Source organism: Rhinopithecus bieti, unplaced genomic scaffold (assembly GCF_001698545.2).
Source record: "Rhinopithecus bieti isolate Rb0 unplaced genomic scaffold, ASM169854v2 scaffold_24996, whole genome shotgun sequence".
NCBI classification, from domain to species: Eukaryota; Metazoa; Chordata; class Mammalia; order Primates; family Cercopithecidae; genus Rhinopithecus; species Rhinopithecus bieti.
In genome coordinates this window covers 216,380-239,599 of record NW_016811678.1, presented here as the reverse complement: position 1 = coordinate 239,599, position 23,220 = coordinate 216,380, and the positions used below count along the sequence as shown (strand labels likewise).

Sequence of the window (23,220 nt, the reverse complement as noted above, 5' to 3'; positions counted from 1 at the left end):
TGCAGCCAGAGTGTGTGGGCCGACTGTGTGGTGGTATGCACTCCCCCTCCGTCTGCCGGCACTACCATGTACCATGTCTGGCCTCGTCACCTGGAGACCTGGGAGTCGTCTTTGGTTTTCCCTGACCTTTGCCACCAGATCTGCTTACTTGCAAGGCCTGTTGGTTGTGGCCCTCCCAGCCTTTCCCGTCTTCCTCCTTTTTATCTTGGTCATTGTTTCAACCCAGCTAGAATCATATCTGGCTCAGAGTACTCCAATAGTTCCTAGTTGGGAGTCCTCTAAACTCTTGTTTAAACAAAGGTGGCCAAACAGGTGGCGCAGGCCTGTAATCCAAGCACTTCGGGAGGTTGAGGCAGGAGGATCACTTGAGGCCAAGAGTTTAACAGCAGCCTGGGCAATAGAGTGAGACCCCATCTCTACAAAAAAATTTAAAACTTAGCTGGATGAAGGAAATGTGTACAATGGTCCATTTCCAAGACAAAGTGCCTTAAATCAACTTAGGTCAGTAGACTACAGAAGAAACAGGATACAGCAGGCTCCTGCTTGGACAGCCAATGCCTGCTTGTCACCCACCCCCCTTAGTTACCCTCACCTGAACCAAAGAAGTGTAGTCTAAGATGAAAGTTTACTAACCGCAAAATAGCTCGTGTTGTCTGTTCTTATCAGCCTGCGCAGCTACTTAAGTCATAAGTCAAATACTTCAAGAGCCCCTGAGCTAACTAGGATTGCAATGCATTGTGGGCTGCAACAAAATGCAGCAGGACAACCCTAAAGAAAACACCTAAAGCCCCTACCCAACAACCAATAGGTGACATCTGGGAAGATTGTGACCCCACAGTACTCAGCCTATGAGGAACTGGGGGAGGGACCTGTGCACTAGGGGATAAATTGCTTGTTGAAACTGTGCTGGGTGTGCCTGCTGCCAGACACCCGATATTGCAAGAGCGTCATTAAATGTCTCACTTTCGCTGTTCTCTGGGTCTCTGAGTCCATTCTTTGGGTTTGGAGGGGTGAGTTTGTTTCTCATAATGGGGAATAAAAGTCATACATTCCCTTGGGGGCAGGTATTGGTATCTAGGTGGGCTATAGCTAAAGATGTTCTGTCATTCTGATATGTTCTAGAGAGGTATGTGACCTTGTCCCCACAAAACTGGTGACGTAACACTAACACAGGAAACGAGGGAAAAAAGATTATGCTGAAGCTAATTGCTACTTGGAGGTTGCAGCAGTTGAGTTAGATTTCATGAGGAAATAGGACTTAATATAGCTGAGCTCTTAATCAGGTTGTGATTTCCCAGGTAGGGGGACCGGGTGTACGAGCATCTGGAAGAAGAAAGTGAAGAGAATGAAAGGAGGGAGGAGAAAGGCACCGTATATGAGGGAGCAGTAAGGCCACATTATGGCAGCAGAATAGCTTAGACATTATTTTTTGAGACGGAGTCTCACTCTGTCGCCAAGGCTGGAGTTCAGTGGTGCTATCTCGGCTCACTGCAACCTCCACCTCCCAGGTTCAAGTGATTCTCCTGCCTCAGCCTCCCGAGTAGCTGGGACTACAAGCGCCGCCACCACGCCTGGCTAATTTTTTGTATTTTTAGTAGAGATGGGGTTTCACCGTGTTAGCCAGAATGGTCTCAATCTCCTGACCTCGTGATCCGCCCGCCTCGGCCTCCCAAAGTGCTGGGATTACAGGTGTGAGCCACCGCACTTGGCCTTACTTGGTTTCTAGAAAGTGCCAGACAGTTTGCTAGGTGCCAAAAGTACAACAGACAAGAAAAAACATAGTTTTGGTACTCTAAGAACTTGCTGGTGTAGCAGACAGATAATAAAAAAGGCAACAAACAGATGAAACACTGCAAAGTATGACCATGAAGAAGGCAAGCAGTGGGAGAATTACTTTTAGTTTAAGAGGCCAGGGAAGATCTCTCTGAGGAAATGAGGCTTACTGAGACCACAGAATTGAGAAGGGGCCTATCAGACAGAGCAAAGGGGGTTGGGTGCAGTGGCTCACGCCTGTAATTCCAGCACTTTGGGAGGCTGAGGCAGGAGGATCATTTGAGATTGGGAGTTTAAGAGCAGCCTGGCCAACATGGTGAAACCCCGTCTCTACTAAAAATACAAAAATTAGTAGGACATGGTGGCACGTGCCTGTAATTTCAGCTACTCGGGAGGCTGAGGCAGGAAAACTGCTTGAACCCAGGAGGTGGAGGTTGCAGTGAGCTGAGATTGTGCTACTGCAGGCCAGCTGGGCGACAGAGCAAGACTTCATCTTAAATAAATAAATAGCCAAAGGGAAGAACATTCCAGAGAGAGGAGATATGTAGAGACAAGAAGAACTTGCTATGTTCTGAAAATAAAGATATTTCTATTAAAGATACTTCTAGAGCACAAGCGGTGAGGTTGGGAGAGAGGCCTGAGATGAGATGGAGATGAGGACCCTGCTGGCCCTGGCAGGAGTCTGGGCTCTTTTCAGTGAAATGGAAGCCACTGAAATGCCTCAGGTGGGGAGGGTCCCGTCCAGATGTGTATTCTAAAAACTCTTATTCTGTTGTGTGATCCAAGAAATACATTGAAGGTAGGATCAAAAATCTTGGATGTGAATGGAAAGAGGGAGGAAAAGGGTGAAATCAAGTGTGGCTCTTCGGTTTCTGGCTCAAGTGACAGAAAATACTGCAATTACTGAGATGGATATGACCTAAACGGATAGGTACAAGTTTTGGGGCAGAGATGGGATAACATGTTATATACGCTTTTCATGCCTGGCACATATATGAACACACTCAACATGGCAGTTACTACTACTATCTGGACTTTCTGTGTTCCATAACAAAGGCTTCTAGGAAACAAGTGGAAATAATAACTTCCATGTCCTTAAATACAGTCTGCAAGCATGAAATAGAACAAGATTCCCAAAGTGGATGGCAATAGATTCTCTCTGAAATAAATTACAGAAAACTTCATTACAAAATGATGATGCAGGCCAGGCACCGTGGCTCACGTCTGTAATTTTAGTACTTTGGGAGGCTGAGGCAGAAGGATCATTTGAGTCCAGGCTGGGGAATGTAGCGAGACCCTGTCTCTACCCACCACCACCCCTGAAAAAAAAAGTGATGGCTCCAGGGGAGTATCCACAATACAGCCAACTGAGGAAACTTTGGTTTATCACACCAGCGTCTGACAAGGTCTGTGCTTCTTTGAAATCACATTAATGAAAACATGTAACTACCAGAATGCTTCACATTGAAAGCTTTTATTTTGAAAAATAAAATACAAAAGTCATTAAGTTGTAAATGTATAATGGTAATTTCCCAACTTCTCAGAAACAATACAATGAATTAAATAATTATTTAATATTATTCACATCAATACACTTAAACAGGCACACGTGTTCTACAAAACATTAGAACATGTACAGACAACCTATTTCAAAAGGAGACTGCCCAAGTCTGCTTACAGGATCCCATTTTAAAACCCTCTCCTTGAACACAAACTTCATAATCTGGTAAGAAAAGAGGACAAGAGCAGTTTTAACAGGAAACATGTTTCTTCTGGGCTCCTTACCGCAGGGCTGTGCATGGAATCGGGATCAAGAGCTCTTTGCTCAGGAGGCAGATCCCTCATGAGGCCCAAAGCTGTGCGGACACCTCCATCCTCTCAGTGGGAGGAAACTGGCAAAAGCAGAGGAGACACAGCCAAGGTGCAGACACTCCACCAAGCTCGGCAGGGGACAGCCAGTCCTAGGAATTTCCCTTCCGCTGAAAAGGCAGCAGTCTTTCCTAGGGCGAACAAACAGAACGTGGTTACGGGTGTGGAGTCCCGGTGTGTTCCTGTGTCTTCATCTCTTCCTTCCCAGCTACAGGCCTGGACGAGCCAGGCAGCTGGGGAGGTTGCTGCAGGTCAAGGGACAGGAGGATGGACGTTGAGAATAGCTGCCTCAGGAGGGCTGCCTGGGAGGCACACGTGCCCTCACTCTGGTGCTTTCAGATGCCTGCAAGTAGCTGCTGGGAGCAAAGCAAGCAAATGGTGGCCAAAGCCAGGGCTGCTCCTGCCCATTTCTAAATAACTGCGACTGTCGTCTGCTATTGATGCTACTGTGGGGGCATTGTCGAGGCATCAGGTGTCCAGGGGTCAGCACTCTGATTCCTCCTCATGTGAAGAAATGGGTCCTAAGGTTTTTTTTTTTTGAGACGGAGTCTCACTCTGTCACCCAGGCTGGAGTGCAGTGGTGCAATCTCGGCTCACTGCAAGCTCCACCTCCTGGGTTCACGCCATTCTCCTGCCTCAGCCTCCCGAGTAGCTGGGACTACAGGCGCCCGCCACCATGCCCGGCTAAGTCCTAAGGTTCTTAAAGTGTCCAGGGCACAAGACCCTGATTCCTCCTCGTGTGAAGAAATAGGTCCTAAGGTTCTTTAAGTGTCCAGGGGTCAGCACCTGATTCTTCGTCACGGGAAGAAATGGGTCCTAAGGTTGTTTAAAGGAAGCTCCGGAGAACACAGTGACTGTTACTGAAATGCCAAAGGGACCCACAAGATAAAAGAGTATCCGTCCTAAGGGCTCTGCTGTGTCCCCGGTTCTCCTGAGTCCTCCTCACCACAGGTGGACCCCTCCCGGCCTCCACACACAGGCAAGGGTGAAGAGCTGCGGAGGCAGCTGCCGATGCGGTCCATCCTCCAACACGCTGGCCAGGAAATGAGGCCTTGTGAGTGTTTGGTGGGGCAGGTAGGGAGATTACCTATGAACTTTGAAAGCATTTTGTAAAAACAAAGTTAGCCAAGGCCTGATAACTGCTGTTAAATATGCAGACCCACAGAATAATTCAGCGTTTGCTCCTCAGCAAAAAGGAAACCTGAATCCTAGAGCCTGTCAATATTAGCAGCTTGCTGCCATCTGGGATTTTGAGATGACGGAGCAGTGTCCATGTGCTTCTTATGTCCATAATCCATCAATGCACCGCAAGTCACATTCAACCTGTTTTCTCACTAGTAAAACAGGAATACTACCAGCTTGCCAGAGTGGTTTGAGAACTGAATACAATTTTATATATAGATGTATATATAATTTAGCATATCACTTATATATATTACATCTTATATACATACAAATAAAATGCTTGGTATTTTATGCCTGGTATGGAGTATGCACAATACATCACTATTATATAAAGTAAAAATAAAAACAAAAGTCAGCAAGTAAACTATGAGAAAAAATCACTATCAATATCAGATTTTATTTATTTTATTTATTTTGAGATGAAGTCTCACTCTGTCAGCCAGGCTAGAGGGCAGTGGTGTGATCTCGGCTCACTGCAACCTCTCGGGTTCAAGCAATTCTCCTGCCTCAGCCTCCCGAGTAGCTGGGACTATATGCGCCCGCCACCACACCCAGCTATTTTTTTTTTTTTGAGACAAAGTCTTGCTCTTTTCACCCAGGCTGGAGTGCAATGGTGTGATTTCAGCTCACTGCAACCTCTGCCTCCTGGGTTCAAGTGATTCTCCTGCCTCAGCCTCCCAAGTAGCTGTGATTACAGGCCCCTGCCACCACATCTGACTAATTTTTGTATTTTTAGTAGAGATGAGGTTTCACTATGTTGACCAGGCTAGTCTCCAACTCCTGACCTTGTGATCCACCTACCTTGGCCCCCAAAGTGCTGAGATTACAGGTGTGAGCCACTGTGCTCAGCCAGTATCAGATTTTTTTAAAAGGCTGTTCAAGTTCCAACTGATCAAAGGCTTTGCCATATCATTTGGAGCAAAACTGATCTTAAGCAAGCTTGAGTTGCTTAAGCAGAGACTGTAAGTCTGGGAGAAGGGTAGGAGCTCTGAGCAGCTGCACCTGGAGATCTGGGCTGAGAAACCAGCTTTGCCACTCATGAGCTGGTATCCCTGGACATGTGCCTGATGAGGGCCACATACTCAGATAGAAAGAGGGCTTAAAAGGCAGGGCTGGCCTTGTCCACAATGTAGTGCTTAGTCCAATGAGACAATGTAGGTTACTTACATAAGCCATCCATAATACATTAAAACAAGCAAGGGCAAACTAAAAGGAAAAACTAACCAAGAAACAAACAAAAATTGCAGTAGTGGAAAAACATCTGCAAGTCCAGCACACAGAGAAAGCCCTTGGAGGCGGGGGTGGGCAGCTGGGGCCCTGGCTGAACAGGGAACGAGAAGTAAGCAGTCGCTCCTGTGTTCTGGGTGTCCCTGCCTCTGGACTATGGTCTTGACAAACGACCTGCTCCCTCCAGGACCAGCTTCCTTATCAGAAAACAAGGAATTGGGCTTGATGGCCTCCAGGTCCCTTTCAGCTGAAGTATTTCATGGTTCATAATAAAAATAACAATACTATTGTTTGCTGATTATAAGCCAGGGTCTTGAATGATGATTAATTCTCACCACCATGCTCTTGTTAATATCACCCTCATTTCACAGATGAATAAATGAAGAGAGAGAGAGGTGAAGTAACGCGCTCGCTGCCACACAGAAAGTGAAGAGCCAGGATTCCAACCCGGGCAGACGGACTCCAGAGCTGTGCTCTCCACCTCAGCCACCTGGCCCCCTGCAAGAGCCCGAGTGTGAAACAGAAAAACCCAGCAATGTTCCCCAACCCTCACCTCATGTATGGAAGAGGCTCCTGGTCCTGCTACTCCACTTGCTCAGTCTGTTGAAGGAAAGAAAAGATGTTTTAATGTCCTTGAAGCTGGTCAGCATGAGAAGTGACTGCCCCCACTGAAACACCAGGGGTGGCCCGCAGGCTCTGTTCACTTTCAGATGAACTCAGTGCATTACTGCAGTATGCTCAAGAATCTGACTGGCCTTTCCCCCTGGTTCCTGGGAGGGAAATGCTGAATCCTTGGAATTCCCGGGGTAACAAGAGTGTCTTTGTTATTTCTGAGGCCCTTGGATCACATCTGGGTTTATGGTATGAGATGACTCAGGATGGGGTTGCTCACCACAAAGACCAACCATGGGATCAGGGGGCTGGGGCTTGGAGCCCGCCTCCATTCTGGGGAGGGGAGGTTGTCTGGAGATTGAGTTCTAACACATGACCAATGAGTTAATCAATCTTGCCTGCATAAATAAACCCCAATAAAAATGCTGGGTGTGGAAGTTCAGTGGCACTTCCAGGTTGGTGAACACACGCGTGTGCCGGAAGGGTGACATGCCCTGATTCTACAGAGAGGAGGCGCAGAAGCTCTGCATTCAGGACCCTCCTGGGCCCACTTCTATCTTATGGCTGGTCCTGATCTGCATCCTTTATAAACCTGTAATTGTTAAGTACTGCACTTTCCCGAGTTTTATGAACCATTATAGCTAATTATTGAATCTGAAGGTTCTTTGGGTTTCAGCTCATTTAAGACCTTATGGGGCCTTTCCTATGTGTGTGTGTGTGTCTGTGTGCGTGCATGCTTCTGCATGATTTTTTGTTTCTTTTTTTAGTAGACAAGGTTTCCCTCTGTTACCCAGGCTGGAGTGCAGTGGCACAATCACAGCTCACTGCCTGGGCTCAACGGATCATCCTGCCTCAGCTTCCCAAGTATGCCACCACGCTCAGCTTTTTTTTCTTTTTTTTTTGAGATCGAGTCTTGCTGTGTCACCCAGGCTGGAGTGCAGTGGTGCAATCTCACTTCACTGCAACCTCTGCCTCCTGGGTTCAAGCAATTCTCCTGCCTCAGCCTCGGGAGCAGCTGGGATTACAGGTGTGTGCCACCATGCCCGCCTAATTTTTCTGGTATTTGTTCTTAGAGATGGGGTTTTGCCATGTTTACCAGGCTGGTCTTGAACTGCTGATCTCAAGTGATCCACCCACCTCAGCCTCCCAAAGTGCTAGGATTACAGGTGTGAGCCACTGCACCTGGCCCCGCCCAGCTAATTTTTTGCTAGAGATAGGGTCTTGCTATGTTGTCCAGGCTTTTTGCCCAATTTAAAAAAATTTCCCTTATGATTTGTAGGAAAGATCTATATTCCACAGATGAGTCCTTTTTTTTTTTTTTTTTTTGAGACAGAGTCTCACACTGTTACCCAGGTTGGAGTGCAGTGGCACGATCTTGGCTCACTTCAGCTTCTGCCTCCTGAGTTCAAGCGATTCTCCTGCCTCAGCCTCCCAAGTAGCTGGGACTACAGTTGCCTGCCACCACGCCCAGCTAATTTTTTTGTATTTTTAGTAGAGATGGGGTTTCACTATGTTGGCCAGTCTGTTCTCAAACTCCTGCCCTCGTGATCCACCCACCTTGGCCTCCCAAAGTGCTGGGATTACAGGCTTGTGAGCCATTGAGCTCGACCCTAGATGAGTCCTTTGTTTCAAATATGTTCTCCTACTTAGGCTCACTTTTTTACTCTTCTTACGATGATTTTTATTACATAAACATCCTCAATTATAATGCAGTTCATATTATCCACCTTTAAATTAATAATTAGTACTTTTTAGGGCTTAAAAAATCCTTTCCTCTTATGGTCATAAAGATGGTCTCCTCTATTATCTTCTTCGTTTTTGTGCGACAGGGTTGATTGCCCAGGCTGGAGTGTAGTGGTGTGATCTCGGCTTATTGCAGCCTCGACCTCTGGGGCTCAGGTGGTCCTCCCACCTCAGCCTCTCAAATAGCTGGGACTACAGGCATGCACCACACCTGGCTAATTTTTTGTATTTTTAGTAGAGGTGAGGTTTGGCTCTGTTTCCCAGGCTGGTTTTGAACTCCTGGACTCAAGCAATCTGCCTGCCTCAGCCTCCCAAAGTGCTGGGATTACAGGCGTGAGCAGGCCTGTAACAACTTCATCATTTTGCCTTTCACATTTAGGTGTGTGATCCACTTGGAAATATTTTTAGGTATGTTGTGAAGCGGGGTGTCCCTTTAGTTTTAGTCTCAAATTCCTTTTCTTGACTTCTTCAGACTTGTTATGCAAACCAGCTTTTGGAATTCTTTTTTTTTTTTTTTTTGAGATGGACTCTCGCTCTTTCACCCAGGCTGGAGTGCAGAGGTGCAGTATTGGCTCACTGCAACTTCCACCTCCCTGGTTCAAGCAATTCCCCTGCCTCAGCCTCCTGAGTAGCTGGGATTACAGGCCCACACCACCAAGTCTTGCTAATTATTTTGTATTTTTAGTAGAGACAGGGTGTCACCATGTTGGCCAGACTGATCTCAAACTCCTGACCTCAGGCAATCCGCCCACCTGGGCCTTCCAAAGTGCTGGGATTACAGGTGTGAACCACCGTGCCCGGGCGCTTTTGGATTTTATATTCCTTCAAGACAGCCTCTTGGAATATTCTCTGGCTCCAACTTCCACAGCCTGTGAGTGAGTCTGTTCATGAATCTGCCCAGGTTTCTGGGACCTCATGCCCAGCCTGGGCCCAGAGCTCTGTGCCCCCTTGTCTGCACGAGGTGGTCGGAGGCTTCTGGATAAATCAGGAGCTCCTCCCGTGACTCCTGAGGACTTACTCCAATTCCTCACCATAGTAGACGCTAGGTAAACAACTGGTGAACAAGTGAATGAATGGATGAATAGTAAATATATGTGAGTAAGAATATGCCTTGCAAGTACTTTGAAGCACTCAAGTCATATGTATCAATTACTGGAGGCTGAATGTTTTTAGACAAGGGTCAGGAAGGAAGAGGCTTCAACTCTGGTGTAAGACACGGCTTCCCTCAGAGGGGGCAGCCCATTTACTCCAGGCTTGCTTCAGGCAGCTGGACTTCACACAAGTCTATAAGGCAGTGTTGCTTCACCAATCTCTATCTGGAACACTTTTAGAAACTGAGTTCAGAACTGAGTCTCCTTTTCCTATTAACAAGCTAATCACTGACAGCGGCAGCTTGGAGGCAACATGCATCAATGCCATGCTGGCAAGGGAAGTTGGCCGCACTCAGGCCATGGGTGCCCATTTTTTCTGACTTCTATATGGGGATGACAGGTGATGCCCAGAGGCAGGATGAGGGCTCCTCTAGGCATGTCAGCTGCAAGACTCCCTGTTTCTTTCCAACCCAGGAAACAGGATTGGAATGCAAGTCAGTGAGAGTGGACGTTACAGGGAAAACTCTGAATCTGCTTAATTTTTTTTATTTTTAAGACAGGGTCTCACTCTGTCACCCAGGCTGGAGTGCAGTGGCACAATCTAGACTCATGGCAACCTCCACCTCCTGGGCTCAAGCGATCCTCCTACCTCAGCCTCCCAAGTAGCTGGGACCATAGGCCTGCACCACCATGCCTAGCTAATTTTTTCTTTTTTTTGAGGCAGTCTTGTTCTGTCACACAGGCTGTAGTGCAGCGGTGCAATCTTGGCTCAGCAACCTCCACCTCCCGGTTCATGTGATTCTCCTGTCTCAGCCTCCCAAGTAGCTGGGATTACAGGCACCTGCCACAATACTTGGCTAATCTTTGTATCTTTAGTAGAGTTGAGGTTTCACCATGTTGGCCATCCTGGTCTTGAACTCCTGACTTCAAGTGATCCACTGACCTCGGCCTCCCAAACTGCTGGGATTACAGGCATGAGCCACCGTGCTGGCTTTAATCCTTCAAACTCTTGGCGTCCTTCCCAAGGGCCAGTAACTGTGTGCATAATGTATTTATAAGTCTTCTGGGCTCCAAATGAGAAAAGCCAAAGAGGCGTGGATGTGCAGTACGCACAGTGGGAACAGAGAGGGTCGCTGCAAATTTTTATTTCAAATTAGGCACTGGAAGTTTGGAGTAGCTTTACCCACTGGGTGGCTTGTGCAGGACCTCAAACAATCAGAATTTGGTTATCAATAAAGTATTTCCCTGGTTTTGGGAGACACTGAGCTCTCTGAAATTAAGACTGTGTTAAATTATTGTTAAAATCAACAAGTCCCAGAGGCTGACCTTTCTTCCACCAGCACATACCATTATCTCTTCTTTTCTTTTGGTTTCTTGTTTCTGTCTTTTTATTTTCATTATCTCTTTAAAAATATTACTTCAGGCCGGGCGCGGTGGCTCAAGCCTGTAATCCCAGCACTTTGGGAGGCCGAGACGGGCGGATCACGAGGTCAGGAGATCGAGACCATCCTGGCTAACATGGTGAAACCTCGTCTCTACTAAAAAATACAAAAAACTAGCCGGGCGAGGTGGCGGGCGCCTGTAGTCCCAACTACTTGGGAGGTTGAGGCAGGAGAATGGCGTAAACCCGGGAGGCGGAGCTTGCAGTGAGCTGAGATCCGGCCACTGCACTCCAGCCCGGGCGACAGAGTGAGACTCCGTCAAAAAAAAAAAAAAAAAAAAAAAAAAAAAATTACTTCAATGCAAGAGCCAATCTAGTATACATCAGGAGGAAAAGCAGACACAGTACCTGTGGTTTTTCTTTAAGAAAGTCAGGTAGTTGGAATTCTCCCTTATAGACCTGGAAAAACAAAGCAGGCGTGAGTTTAAGGCAACAGGTCCAGTCCCCATCATTTCAGGACATGTGCCATGCCTGACTATGGCCGGGTTTACTGCTCCACTGCTGGGGAGTTTAGAATGAGAGAGAAGCCTGTCGGTCCAAGAGCAGCCAGTGGGCAGGACTGACGGAAATCCCCATTCACTGCGATTCCCTCCTGCTCTGTGTTTACCGAGTGCTCACAAATGCGGGCTGGCTAGGAGAGGGCTCAGGGTACCTGAAAAACAAAAGCACCTTGACTGCCAAATCCCAATCACTTTAGCTGAGAGAGAAAGCAAGCCCTAAGGCAATCTCTCTGAAGCAATCAACACAGAACTCACACAGTTGAGGAACAAGTTCCTGGTTCCTTTTGAATTCTCCAAGGATACAACCCTGGATTTAATCCAACTTTACTTTCCTCAGTTTACCCAGTATTCCCATGGTGATTTGAATTTGAATATTAAGTGATTCTTAAAATGATATATACCTTAAATCTCATAAAATCTTATAATTAAAACCTATGCTTTAATATATAAAATGTCTCCAATACATGCAACAATTAGGAATCATTTTAAAATATCACTTATTACATTTAAAAGCCCACTGAATATGTAAGAGTAAATCAATGAAAGATACATAAGACCTTAACACAGAAAACTATAAAACACTATTGAGAGAAATTAAAGACCCACATAAACAGACACACCCACTTTCAGGGACAGGAAGATTTAACATAGTACAGATGGCCATTCTCCTCAAAGAATTCCCAATGAAAATTCTAGCATGCTTTTTTTTTTTGGAGGGGACGGAGTAATTTCAACTTGTTTGTAAAACTTAAATGAACATACACAGGGCCAAGAATAGTCAAGGTAGTTTTAAAAGAATAACAAAGTAGAAGAACTTATTCTACCAGATATCGATACATTATTATTATACAGCTATAATTATCTACATTACATAGCTCTAAGCATTAGCTAAGTTAATGACATAGCCATAAGAAAGACAGTTTTGGCACAAGGATAGACAAATATATCAATGAAACAGAATGACAGGTCCAGAAACACCCCCTGAGATATGGATGCCTGGTTTATGGTAAGGTGGCACTGTAGAACAGTGCAATGAGAATGAATAAATAAAAAAAGTGCTCTATGCATATAATGATATACTATACAGCAACAGAAAAATGAACTTTGCTACATTACCAACAACACAGATGAATCTTAACATACAATAAGGAGGTGGGGAGCCAGATTCCAAAGAATAATATACTATGTCTTCATTTAAAAAATTTACAGCTAAGTAGGTAAAACGAATGAATGATCTTAGAAATTAGGATACTGTTTGCCCTGGACAGGAAGGAGGTGGTAGTGATTGAGAGAGAGAAGCTGAGCGAGACTTCCAGGGTGCTGGTAATTTTCTGTGTTGATATGAGTAGTGATTATGAGCATGTGTTCATTTTGTGAACACATCAGTTATTGATAAATGACTGGTGTACTCTATGTGTGATATACTACAACAACAAAATTCAATAAATGAATTAAGTCATTGGTTTAATGTTTAAAATTTACTGTTAAAATACACATATATCGGCTGGGCACAGTGGCTCACGCCTGTAATCCCAGCACTTTGGGAGGCCAAGGTGGGTGGATCACGAGGTCAGGAGATCGAGACCATCCTGGCTAATACGGTGAAATCCCGTCTCTACTAAAAAAAATATGAAAAAAAATAGCCAGGCGTGGTGGCGGGCGCCTGTAGTCCCAACTACTCCTGGAGGCTAAGGCAGGAGAATCGCGTGAACCCGGGAGGCAGAGCTTGCAGTGAGCCAAGATGGCGCCACTGCACCTCCAGCCTGGGCGACAGAGTGAGACTCCGTCTCAAAAAAAAAAAGTATCATTTAAGTACAATATTTTTTTTCTTTTTTTCTTTTAGAGGCACTGAGATCTCGCTCTGTCGCCCCGGAGGCTGGAGCCAGATGGACCGGATTCTCGGCTTCTACTGCAAGCTCCATCTCCCGGCGGGTTTACGCCCCTATCCTGCCTCAGCCCCCAGAGCTACCCTGGACTATATACAAGGCGCCCGCCAGCCCTCGCACCCGGCTAGTTTTTATTTTATTTTTCTAGTAGAGACCGGGTTTTCGACCGTGTTAAGCAGGGTCCGATCTCCGACCATCGTGATCCGCCCGCCCGTCTCGGCCTCCCAGAGTGCTGGGACTACAAAAGATGTTTATTTCAACACCGTTTGCAACAGCAAAAAAACACCTGGGAACAAGTAATGTCAATCAAGAGTGGAAAAGCAATCCACTAGGAAGAAGTTTGATAACCACTGGAATCGCAATTGTAACAAGAAACTAAGGAAAGTTATTGGAAGGACAGTTACTGGATGGTCCTTCAGAGCACAGAGAAATCTCAGTGCTGAATCCTAAGCCTAAAAACCTGAAGAAGTTTCTCCTTTTACTGATCCATCTAAATATAATAGCCGCATTACTTCAGAGGCTCAGAGAATGAACACACTTTTTTTTCCTGCAGTGCCTAAAACCTGGTCTATTTTTTGTTTTTCTCTGCTATAGTCTAGGAGGCCTAAACTGAAGTAGAGACACAAGGCTTACAGATAAGGTATTTCCATGGAGATGCGTGGGCCTGGAAGGTGAATAGGGTGCAGGATAACAGAACTGCAGCTAGGAGTGTCTCAAAGCTACCATCATCTCCCCTAGTCAATGGGGGCTGGCCTAGCTGTTCCCAAACACCGCATGTTCTCACTCATAGGTGGGAAATGAACAATGAGAACACTTGGACACAGTGTGGGGAACATCACACACCCGGGCCTGTCATGGGGTGGGGGTAGCGGGGAGGGATAGCATTTGGAGATATACCTAATGTAAATGACGAGTTAACGGGTGCAGCACACCAACATGGCACATGTATACATATGTAACAAATCTGCACGTTGTGTACATGTACCCTAGAACTTAAAGTATAATAATAATTTTAAAAAAAACCTGCATGTAAGAATCATTTGTTCGGCCAGGCGCAGTAGCTCAGGCCTGTAATCCTAGCATTTTGGGAGGCCAAGGCGGGCGGATCACCTGAGGTCAGGTCAGCCTGGCCAACATAGTGAAATCCCCGTCTCTACTTAAAATACAAAAAATTAGCTGAGCGTGTTGGCGGGCGCCTGTAATCCCAGCTACTCGAGCGGCTGAGGCAGGAGAATCGCTCGAACCTGGGAGGCAGAGGTTGCGGTGAGCTGAGATCACGGCATTGCACTCCAGCCTGGGCAACCAGAGCGACACTCTGTCTCAAAAAACAGAATCGTTTGTTCTACCCTGACACCACAGCTCGGATGGGTCCAGCTTGCTGAGGTGGGACGTGTCTAAGCCCTGGGAGCTGTGTATCATGTTAGCAGTCGCTTCCATCCACTTTGCCTACCTATTGTCTGTGGGGCAAGAAGACACCATGCCCAGTGGAGGGTCTGAAGCTACTAGAATGTTTTGTTTGTTTTGGGTTTTTTACCAGATTCTCATGTGTCCTTCTCCCTCTATTCAAGAAAGGAAGTCCCAGCCCCTACTTTCCAGGCCCCAAGGGCATACACTGCTCAGGCCCATAGTCTGCTCTGGTCTGTGCCCTGGCTGCTTTACAGAACCAGTTCAGTTCGGGTCTGCCCCAGTTCCTCTTCTCTTGTTAGTGGGTTGGGGTCTCAAGTGACTTGACTTTTTTTTTTTTTTTTTTTGAGACGGAGTTTCGCTCTGTCACCCAGGCTGGAGTATAATGGCATGATCTTGGCTCGCCGCAACCTCTGCCTCCCACATTTAAGCGCTTTTCCTGCCTCAGCCTCCCGAGCAGCTGGAATTACAGGCATGCATTACCACACCTGGCTAATTTTTTGTATTTTTAGTAGACATGGGGTTTCTCCACGTTGGTCAGGCTGGTCTTGAACTCCTGACCTCAGGTGATCCGCCCACCTCGGCCTCCCAAAGTGCTGCGATTACAGGCGTGGGCCACTGTGCCTGGTCAACTTTTCTTATTTTCACACTCTCTCAGACATTCAGACACTGAATCTCCTCTTTGAGCTAGCCTCTTTTGCTAGAATTTATGCAGAAGGTTTAACTCAAGCCCAGGTAGTCATACAGGTGTCAGTGGCAGAGCAAGGCTCACAGGCCCCACCCCAGGGCTCTTCCATTAAACCATACTCATTGCATCCTACATTGCCATTAGCAAATCTATGGTGAAATCTTTCTTACTCTTTTTGGCTTGTTATAAAAAGCATAAGGCCTAACAGGAAATATGAGTGGGAACATTCAATACTCTAAGTCCCTTCCGAGTACTGACAGTTCCAGATAGGTAAGGCTTATATGAAGAAGAAAAAAAAAAATGCTAGGTATGTGATGTTACAAATGTAATAAAAAACCAAAAGGGGTCAGGGTAAAATATCAGATAAAGCTCAAGCAAAAAATCAATGGGCAGCTGTCTGGAGATTTCCTTCTTTTAGTATCCTCTAGGGAACAAATGCCTCAAAAGTTAGGAACTGTAAAACCGAGAAAAATAACATTTTCCACTGACAAAGCAATTTCTGCACAGTGCAGGAAACTGACCCACTACATTGCCTATACAAACAGCAGAGCTAGAAATGGAATTTCCTTTGGTTAACAATGTTTCTGGACATCTGAATATTTTCAGGCACTAAAAGAGAGAGGATTCTGCTTGACAGCAATGAGATAGGTATTCAGAATCCAAATGTTTCTACAAACCATCCCACCTCAAGCACTGAAGAATAAGACAAAACTAAGCTTCTGATTTGAAGGGCAAATTGGAAACACAAATAATTTTAAAAACCCGCTAAACTTTACTATTTTCTATGTATCAGGTTGGTATTAAGCAAGTGCCTCCTCATCAAATCACACGATTTCCTGAGGAGGTATTATTCTCTTTTTACAGATGAAGCAACTGAGGCACAGAGAAATTAAGTAATTCATAGACAGGTGGTGAAATGGGAAGCTTCTGTAGTAGTACTAGATTGGATTTCAATCATTCTAGTTGCTCTGTTTAGACTGCGGTACGGAGTCTATAGCAATAATCCAGAGAAGAGATAATGATGGCTTGGACCAAGGAGATAGAAGTAGAAAGGGAGGATTACAGATTTTTTTTTTTCTAATTACATCTCGGTATGCTAAAAGACAGGATTTGGGATGTGAGGGACAAGGAGAATCAAGAATGACTCCAAGGTGTTTTGCCTAAGCAACTACCAACTGGAAACATGGAGTTACCATAGGTTGGTAGGGCTTTTCTTTCAATACTTTAAATATTTCACTCTGTATGTCTGACAGCAATGAGACAATAGAAAGAAAGGGCATCCAAACTAGAAAGGAAGAAGTCAAATTATAGATAATATAACCTTATATTTGGAAAATCTAAAAGACTCCACCAAAAAAACTATTAGAACTAATAAATTCAGTAAAGTTGAAGGAGACAAAACCAACATACAAAAATCAGTAGCATTTTTATGTGCCAGCAGTGAACAATCTGAAAAAGAAATCAAGAAAGTAATCCCATGTACCATAGCTACAAATAAAATAAAATACTTCTTCTCAGAAATAGAAAACACAATCCTAAAGTTTACCTGGAACCATGAAAGATCCAGAATAACCAAAGCTATCCTGAGCAAAAAGAGCAATACTGGAGGAATAACATTACCTGAATTCGAATAATACTACAGAGTTATAGTAACCAAAACAGCATGGTACTGGCATAAAAATAGACATACATACCAATGGAATAGAATAGATAACCCAGAAAATATCCAGACATCTACAGAGAACTCATTTCCAACAAATGTGCCAAGAACATACATTGGGGAAAGAACAGTCTCTTCAATAAATGGTGCTGGGAAAACTGGATATCCATATATAGTAGAATACAACTAGATACTTGCTCACACCTATAATCCCAGCACTTTAGGAGGCCAAGGCCAGTGTGGATCACTTGAGGCCAGAAGTTTGAGACCACCCTGGGCAACATGGTGAAACCCTGTCTCTACTCAAAATACAAAAATTAGCCAGGCATGATGGCATACACCTGAAATCCCAGCTACTCAGGAGACTGAGGCATTAGAATTGCTTGAACCTGGGAGGTGGAGGTTGCAATAAGTTGTGATCACACCACTGTACTCCAGCCTGGGAGACAGTGAGACCCTGTCTCAAAAAAAAAAAAAAAAAAAAAAGAAGAAGAAAAGAAACTAGATCCCTACCTCTTACCATATACAAAAATCAAATCAAAATGAATTAAATACTTAAATCTAAAACCTCAAACTATGAACCTACTAAAAGAAAACATTTGGAAAACTCTCCAGGACATTGCACTGAGCAAAGATTTCTTGAGTAATACCCCACAAAGACAGGCACCCAAAGCAAAAATGGACAAATGGGATCACTTCTATGCAGCAAAGGATACAATCAACAAAGTGAAGCGACAATCCCCCAAATGGAAGAAAATATTTGCAAACTATCCATTTGACAAGAGATTAATAACCAGAATAGATTAAGAGCTCAAACAACTCAATAAAAAATCTAGTAATACAAATTTAAAGATGGGCAAAAGATCAGAATAGACATTACTCCAAAGTAGACATACAAATGGTAAGCAGGTATATGAAAAGGTACTCAATATTACATTATGACCATCAGGGAGATGCAAATCAAAACTACAATGAGATATCATCTCACACCAGTTAAAATGGCTTTTATCCAAAAGACAGGCAATTAACGATGTGGAGAAAGGGGAACCCTGCTACACTGCTGGTGGGAATTTAAATTACTACAGCCACCATGGAGAACAGTATGGAGGTTCCTCGAGAAACTAAAAATGGAACTACCATATGATTTAGCAATCCCACTGCCAGGAATATACCCAAAAGAAGGGAAATCAGTAAATCAAGGAGATATCTTCATTCTCACGTTTGCTGCAGCACTATTCACAATAGCTAAGATTTGGGATCAATCTAAGTGTCCATCAACAGATAAATGGATAAAGGAAAGATGGCATACACACACACACACACACACACACACACACACATACACACACACACACTATCCAGCCATAAAAAAGAATGATCCTGTCATTCATCTGCAACAACATGGGTGGAAATGGGGGTCATTATGTTAAGTAAAAGAAGCCAGGCATAGAAAGACAAGCTTTGCATGTTCTTACTTACTTGTGGGAGCTAAAAATTAAGACAGTTGAACTCATAGAAATAGAGAGTAGAACAATGGTTACCAGAGGCTGGGAAGGGTAGTGGGTACGTGGGTAGGGGAGGAGATAGTTAATGGGTACAAAAATATTATTAGATAGAAGGAATAAAATATATTATTTGATAGCACAACAGGGTGACTCCAGTCAACAATTTACTATATATTTAAAAACAACTAGAGTATAAAGATGGTTTGTAATACAAAAAAATGATAAATGCTTGAGGTGATGGATACCTCATTCATCCTGATGTGATTACGCATTGTACCCGCATCAAAATATCTCATGTACCCCATAAATACATACACTTACCAGGTGACCACAAAAATAAAAATACAATTAAAAACATAATAAATATAGAAGTATTTCACTCCACTCTCCATAGGTAAGGTGTTTTTTGTCCTCTAGGTTTTTTCAGGATGTTATCTGATTTTCTGCTATTTGATTATGATATGCCTAGCTACAGACTTTCTTGTATGTAGGTATGTATGTATTTATTTATCTATTTATTTATTTTATTATTATTTTTTTGGAGATGGAGTCTCACTCTGTCTCCCAGGTTGGAGTAGAGTGGCGCCCAGCTCACTGCAACCTCCACCTCCCAGGTTCAAGCAATTCTCCTGCCTCAGTCTCCCGAGTAGCTGGGATTATAAGCACCTGCCACCAGGCCTGGCTAATTTTTGTATTTTTAGTAGAGACAGGGTTTCACCATGTTGGCCAGGCTGGTCTTGAACTCCTGACCTCAAGTAATCTGCCTACCTCGGCCTCCCAAAGTGCTGGGATAACAGGTGTGAGCCACCCCACCTGGCATTTGGTATTTATCTTGTTTTCTTAACTTTCTAAACTGGATTTGTGGTTTGACATCTGTCTTTAGTTTTGAAAATACTCAGACGTTATTACTTCAGATGGTTCTTCTATTCCTCTCTTTTCCTGTTATTCCCATTGTGTGTATACAATTTTACATATACATATATTATATATTTTTTAATTTTTTAAAAAATTGGTCAGGCGCAGTGGCTCACGCCTGTAATCCCAGCACTTTGGGAGGCCGAGGCGGGTGGATCACGAGGTCAGGAGATCGAGACCGTCCTGGCTAACATGGTGAAACCCTGTCTCTACTAAAAAATACAAAAAATTAGCTGAATGTGGTGGCGGGTGCCTGTAGTCCTAGCTACTTGGGAGGCTGAGGCAGGAGAATGGTATAAACCCAGGAGGCGGAGCTTGCAGTGAGCCTAGATCATACCACTGCACTCCAGACTGGGCAACAGAGTGAGACTCTGTCTAAAAAATAAATAAATAAATAAGAAATGTTGGCTGGGTGAGGTACCTTACACCTGTAACCCCAGCACTTTGGGAGGCCAAGGCGGGTGGAACACGAGGTCAGGAGTTCAAGACCAGCTTGCCCAAGATGGTGAAACCCCGTCTCTACTAAAATTACAAAAATTAGCCAAGCGTGGTGGCAGCTACTCGGGAGGCTGAGGCTGGAGAATCGCTTGAAGCTGGGCAGCAGAGGTTGCAGTGAGCTGGGATCACGCCATGCACTCCAGCTTGGGTGACAGAGTGAGACTCCATCTAAAAAAAAAAAATTAGAAATGTTTTTTCTATGCTTCATGACCTTACATATCATCCTTGCACAGGGCCATGTTGTACATGTTGTGTCTCTGTATTGTTCCAATTTTAGTGTATGTTCAGCCAAAGCAAGGACTTAAATATATATAATTTCGTAACTGTCCCACAGTTTTTGGATATCCTATTCTTTTCCTTTTTCTTTTTTGTGGAGTCAACAGATCTCTCTCTGTTGCCCAGGCAGGTCTTCAATCTTGGTCTCAAGTGATCTTCCTACCTGGGCCTCCTGAAGTGCTGAGATACAGTGTGAGCTACCAGGCCCTGTCATGTTCTGTCATTTTCATTCTTTTTCTCTTTGCAGTTTAAATTTTGGAACTTTCTATTGACATATCTTCAAGCTCATTGAGTCTTTCCCAGGTTATCTATTGTCCTTTCCAGTCTATCAATAAGTCCAAAGGCATTCCTCATTTCTGTTATAGTATTTTTATTTCTAGTATTTCTTTTGGGTTCTTTCTTAGAGTTTCTATTGTCTGCTTATGTTATCCATCTTTCTTGCATGTTGTTTACTTTTTCCATTAGAGCTTTTAGTGTATTAATCATAATTACTTAAAATTTCCTGTCTAATTATTCCAAAATTGCTGCCATAAATGAGTTTGGCAATGGTTCTGATACTTGTTATGCCTTATGCAACTTTGATTTTTGTCTTTTACCATGTCTTGTAAGTTTCTGTTGAAAGCAGACATGATACACGGTATAGAAGAAACTGCAGTAAAGAGTCCTTTTGTTTGAGGCTTTATGTTTCTCTGATTAAGAGTTGGGTTGTGTTTACTGTTTTGTGTAGCTGTATAGGTTAAATTTCCTTTAGTGTCCTTTTTCTAAATCAATTTTTATTTTAGGTTCAGAGGGACTCGTGCAGGTTACAAGGGTATTTTGTGTGATGCTGAGGTCCGGAGTACAACTGATATTGCTACTCTGGTCGTGAGCAGAGTACCCAATAGACAGCTTTTCAACCCTTTCTCCCCTCCCTCTCTCCCCTGTCTTGTAGTCCCCAGTGTCTACTGTTCCCATCTTTATGTCCATGAATACCCAATGTCTAGCTCCCACTTAGGAGTTGGGAACATGTAGTTCTGGTTGTTTCTGCATTAATTCACTTAGGATAATGGCCTCCAGCTGCATCCATGTTGCTGCAATCACATCCTTGTTTTTGTATCTCTTATCGTTTCTTGGTTTCCCTAAAGACTCCTTATTAAAACAGGGTCTCAAAATTAGTTCGTTTAGCAGTAATCCACTATCATTATACAGGAGATGGATCGGTGGTGGTGAGGTGTGTGTGTGGTGGGGGGAGTGTCCTATAACCACATAATTAGTTCTCAGTCTTTTAGTGAGCCTGTGTGCCTGGGCCGTGACTTTCACAAGGGCTTCTCAGGTTCCCTTCTCCCCTCATTAGGTAAGACAGGAAGGCTAGAGAGAGCTGCGGTTGGGTGTTTCCCTTCTGATACACTTTGGGTATTTTTCCCCTCCAATTCATGCTGAAATGTGATTCCCAGTGTTGAAGGTGGGGGCCTAGTGGGAACTGTTTGGGTCATGGGGCCAGATCCCTCATGAATGGCTTGATGTTGTCCCTGCACTTATGAGTGAGTTCTTACTCTATTACTATAGTTCACGCAAGAGCTGGTGCGAGATCTGGTTGTTAAAGAGTCGGCACCTCCCTCCCCTCTCTCTCTTGCTCTCTCTCTCTCTCTCTCTCCATGTGCTGTGCCTGCTCCCCTTTGTGTTCCACCATAAGGGAAAGCTTCCTGAGGCCTCACCAGGAGCTGAGCAGATAGATGCTGGTGCCATGCTTCTGGTACAGCCTGCAGAAATGTGAACCAAATAAACCCCTCTTCTTTATAAATTACCAGTCTCGGGTATTTTATAGCAATGCCAAATGGACTAACATCTTCCTCCAGGTCAGTTAGGCTCTGGTACAGCACATGTCAATTAGGCTTGATAAAACAGTTTACTTGAAAGCAAACCATTGCTAAGGAGTGCTCTGGCTTATTTCAAGATGAGGATTCCCCTTCTCCCTACCTGAAGCTTGAGGAGATTTTCCTCTTTACCCTGAGAATCTGGTGAGGTTTCTGGAGGTAATCTGTGATTCTCAGTATGTACCTTTCCCTCCAGTTTTTGGGAGAATGGTTTGCCCTGAAACCTCAATTTTCTGATTGAAGAGTTGATTTTTCAGTTTTTGCAGCTTCTCTTCATCCTTGGTGTTCTACAATTTCATGGAACTGTGGTTTATTTTCTTCACTCAATGGTATTGGAAACAGATGCATGTCCATCTACTCCTACATTGTTACTTTGATAACATCCTGCTGTTCATTTTCTCTATTCTTTTTTTCTGGAATTCTGGTCAGTTAAACACTGAACAACTTGAATTTTGCTTCCCCATTTCTTATCTTTTTTCTCTAAGTCATCTCTTGTTTCTTCTTTTTGTTTTATAAGATGTTTTCTCAACTTTATCCAATCACTGATTTTAAATTTCAGCTCTCTTATTTTTAGTTCCCAAGCTTTCTGAATGTTCTTGTTTTAGAAAATAGCAATTTATTCTTGTTCCTTCACCTTACCTCTACAAGAATATGAATTACAGTTCATTTACATTTTTTCTTTTGCTTATTACATTGTTTTTGTTATCTCTGAGGTACATTTTTCCCTTTCTTTTGGCCTCTCTTATGTTAGAGATGTTCTGCCAATTTCTGGCGAGTCTTGGCTACGAAGCACTACAAAGTTAACTGGAGTTCTGTATATGAGAGTTGAGTATAATTATGGGTGTGCTTTCTCAGCCAGCCTTTTTGTCAGGATTCTCCAAGTATAATTTTGTAGGTCTAGGCCGAGTGCAGTGGCTCACACCTGTAATCCCAGCACTTTGGGAGGCCAAGGCAGGTGGATCATGAGGTCAGGAGTTCCAAGACCAGCCTGACCAAGATGGTGATACCCCATCTCTACTAAAAATACAAAAACATTAGCCAGGCGTTTGTGGTGGGTGCCTGTAATCCCAGCTACTTGGGAGGCTGGGGCAGAG

General features: G+C 44.1%; 1 protein-coding gene across 3 annotated transcripts in view; it reads right to left on the bottom strand.

Moving 5' to 3' along the window:
• Window positions 1-3,228: 3,228 nt before the first annotated feature.
• Window positions 3,229-23,220, bottom strand: part of TPST1 (tyrosylprotein sulfotransferase 1) — a 139,742-nt gene continuing 119,750 nt past the window's right edge. For 2 of the 3 annotated variants that reach the window (XM_017894664.1, XM_017894665.1), the window contains 3 exons: window positions 11,290-11,340; window positions 6,608-6,654; window positions 3,229-3,773 (listed from right to left, as the gene is read on the bottom strand). In XM_017894664.1, the coding sequence (XP_017750153.1) occupies window positions 6,637-6,654; window positions 11,290-11,340 (69 nt within the window). In that variant the 3' untranslated portion in view covers window positions 3,229-3,773; window positions 6,608-6,636. The remainder of the gene's footprint in view (window positions 3,774-6,607; window positions 6,655-11,289; window positions 11,341-23,220) is intronic. The other variant, XM_017894666.1, reaches the window with a different exon arrangement.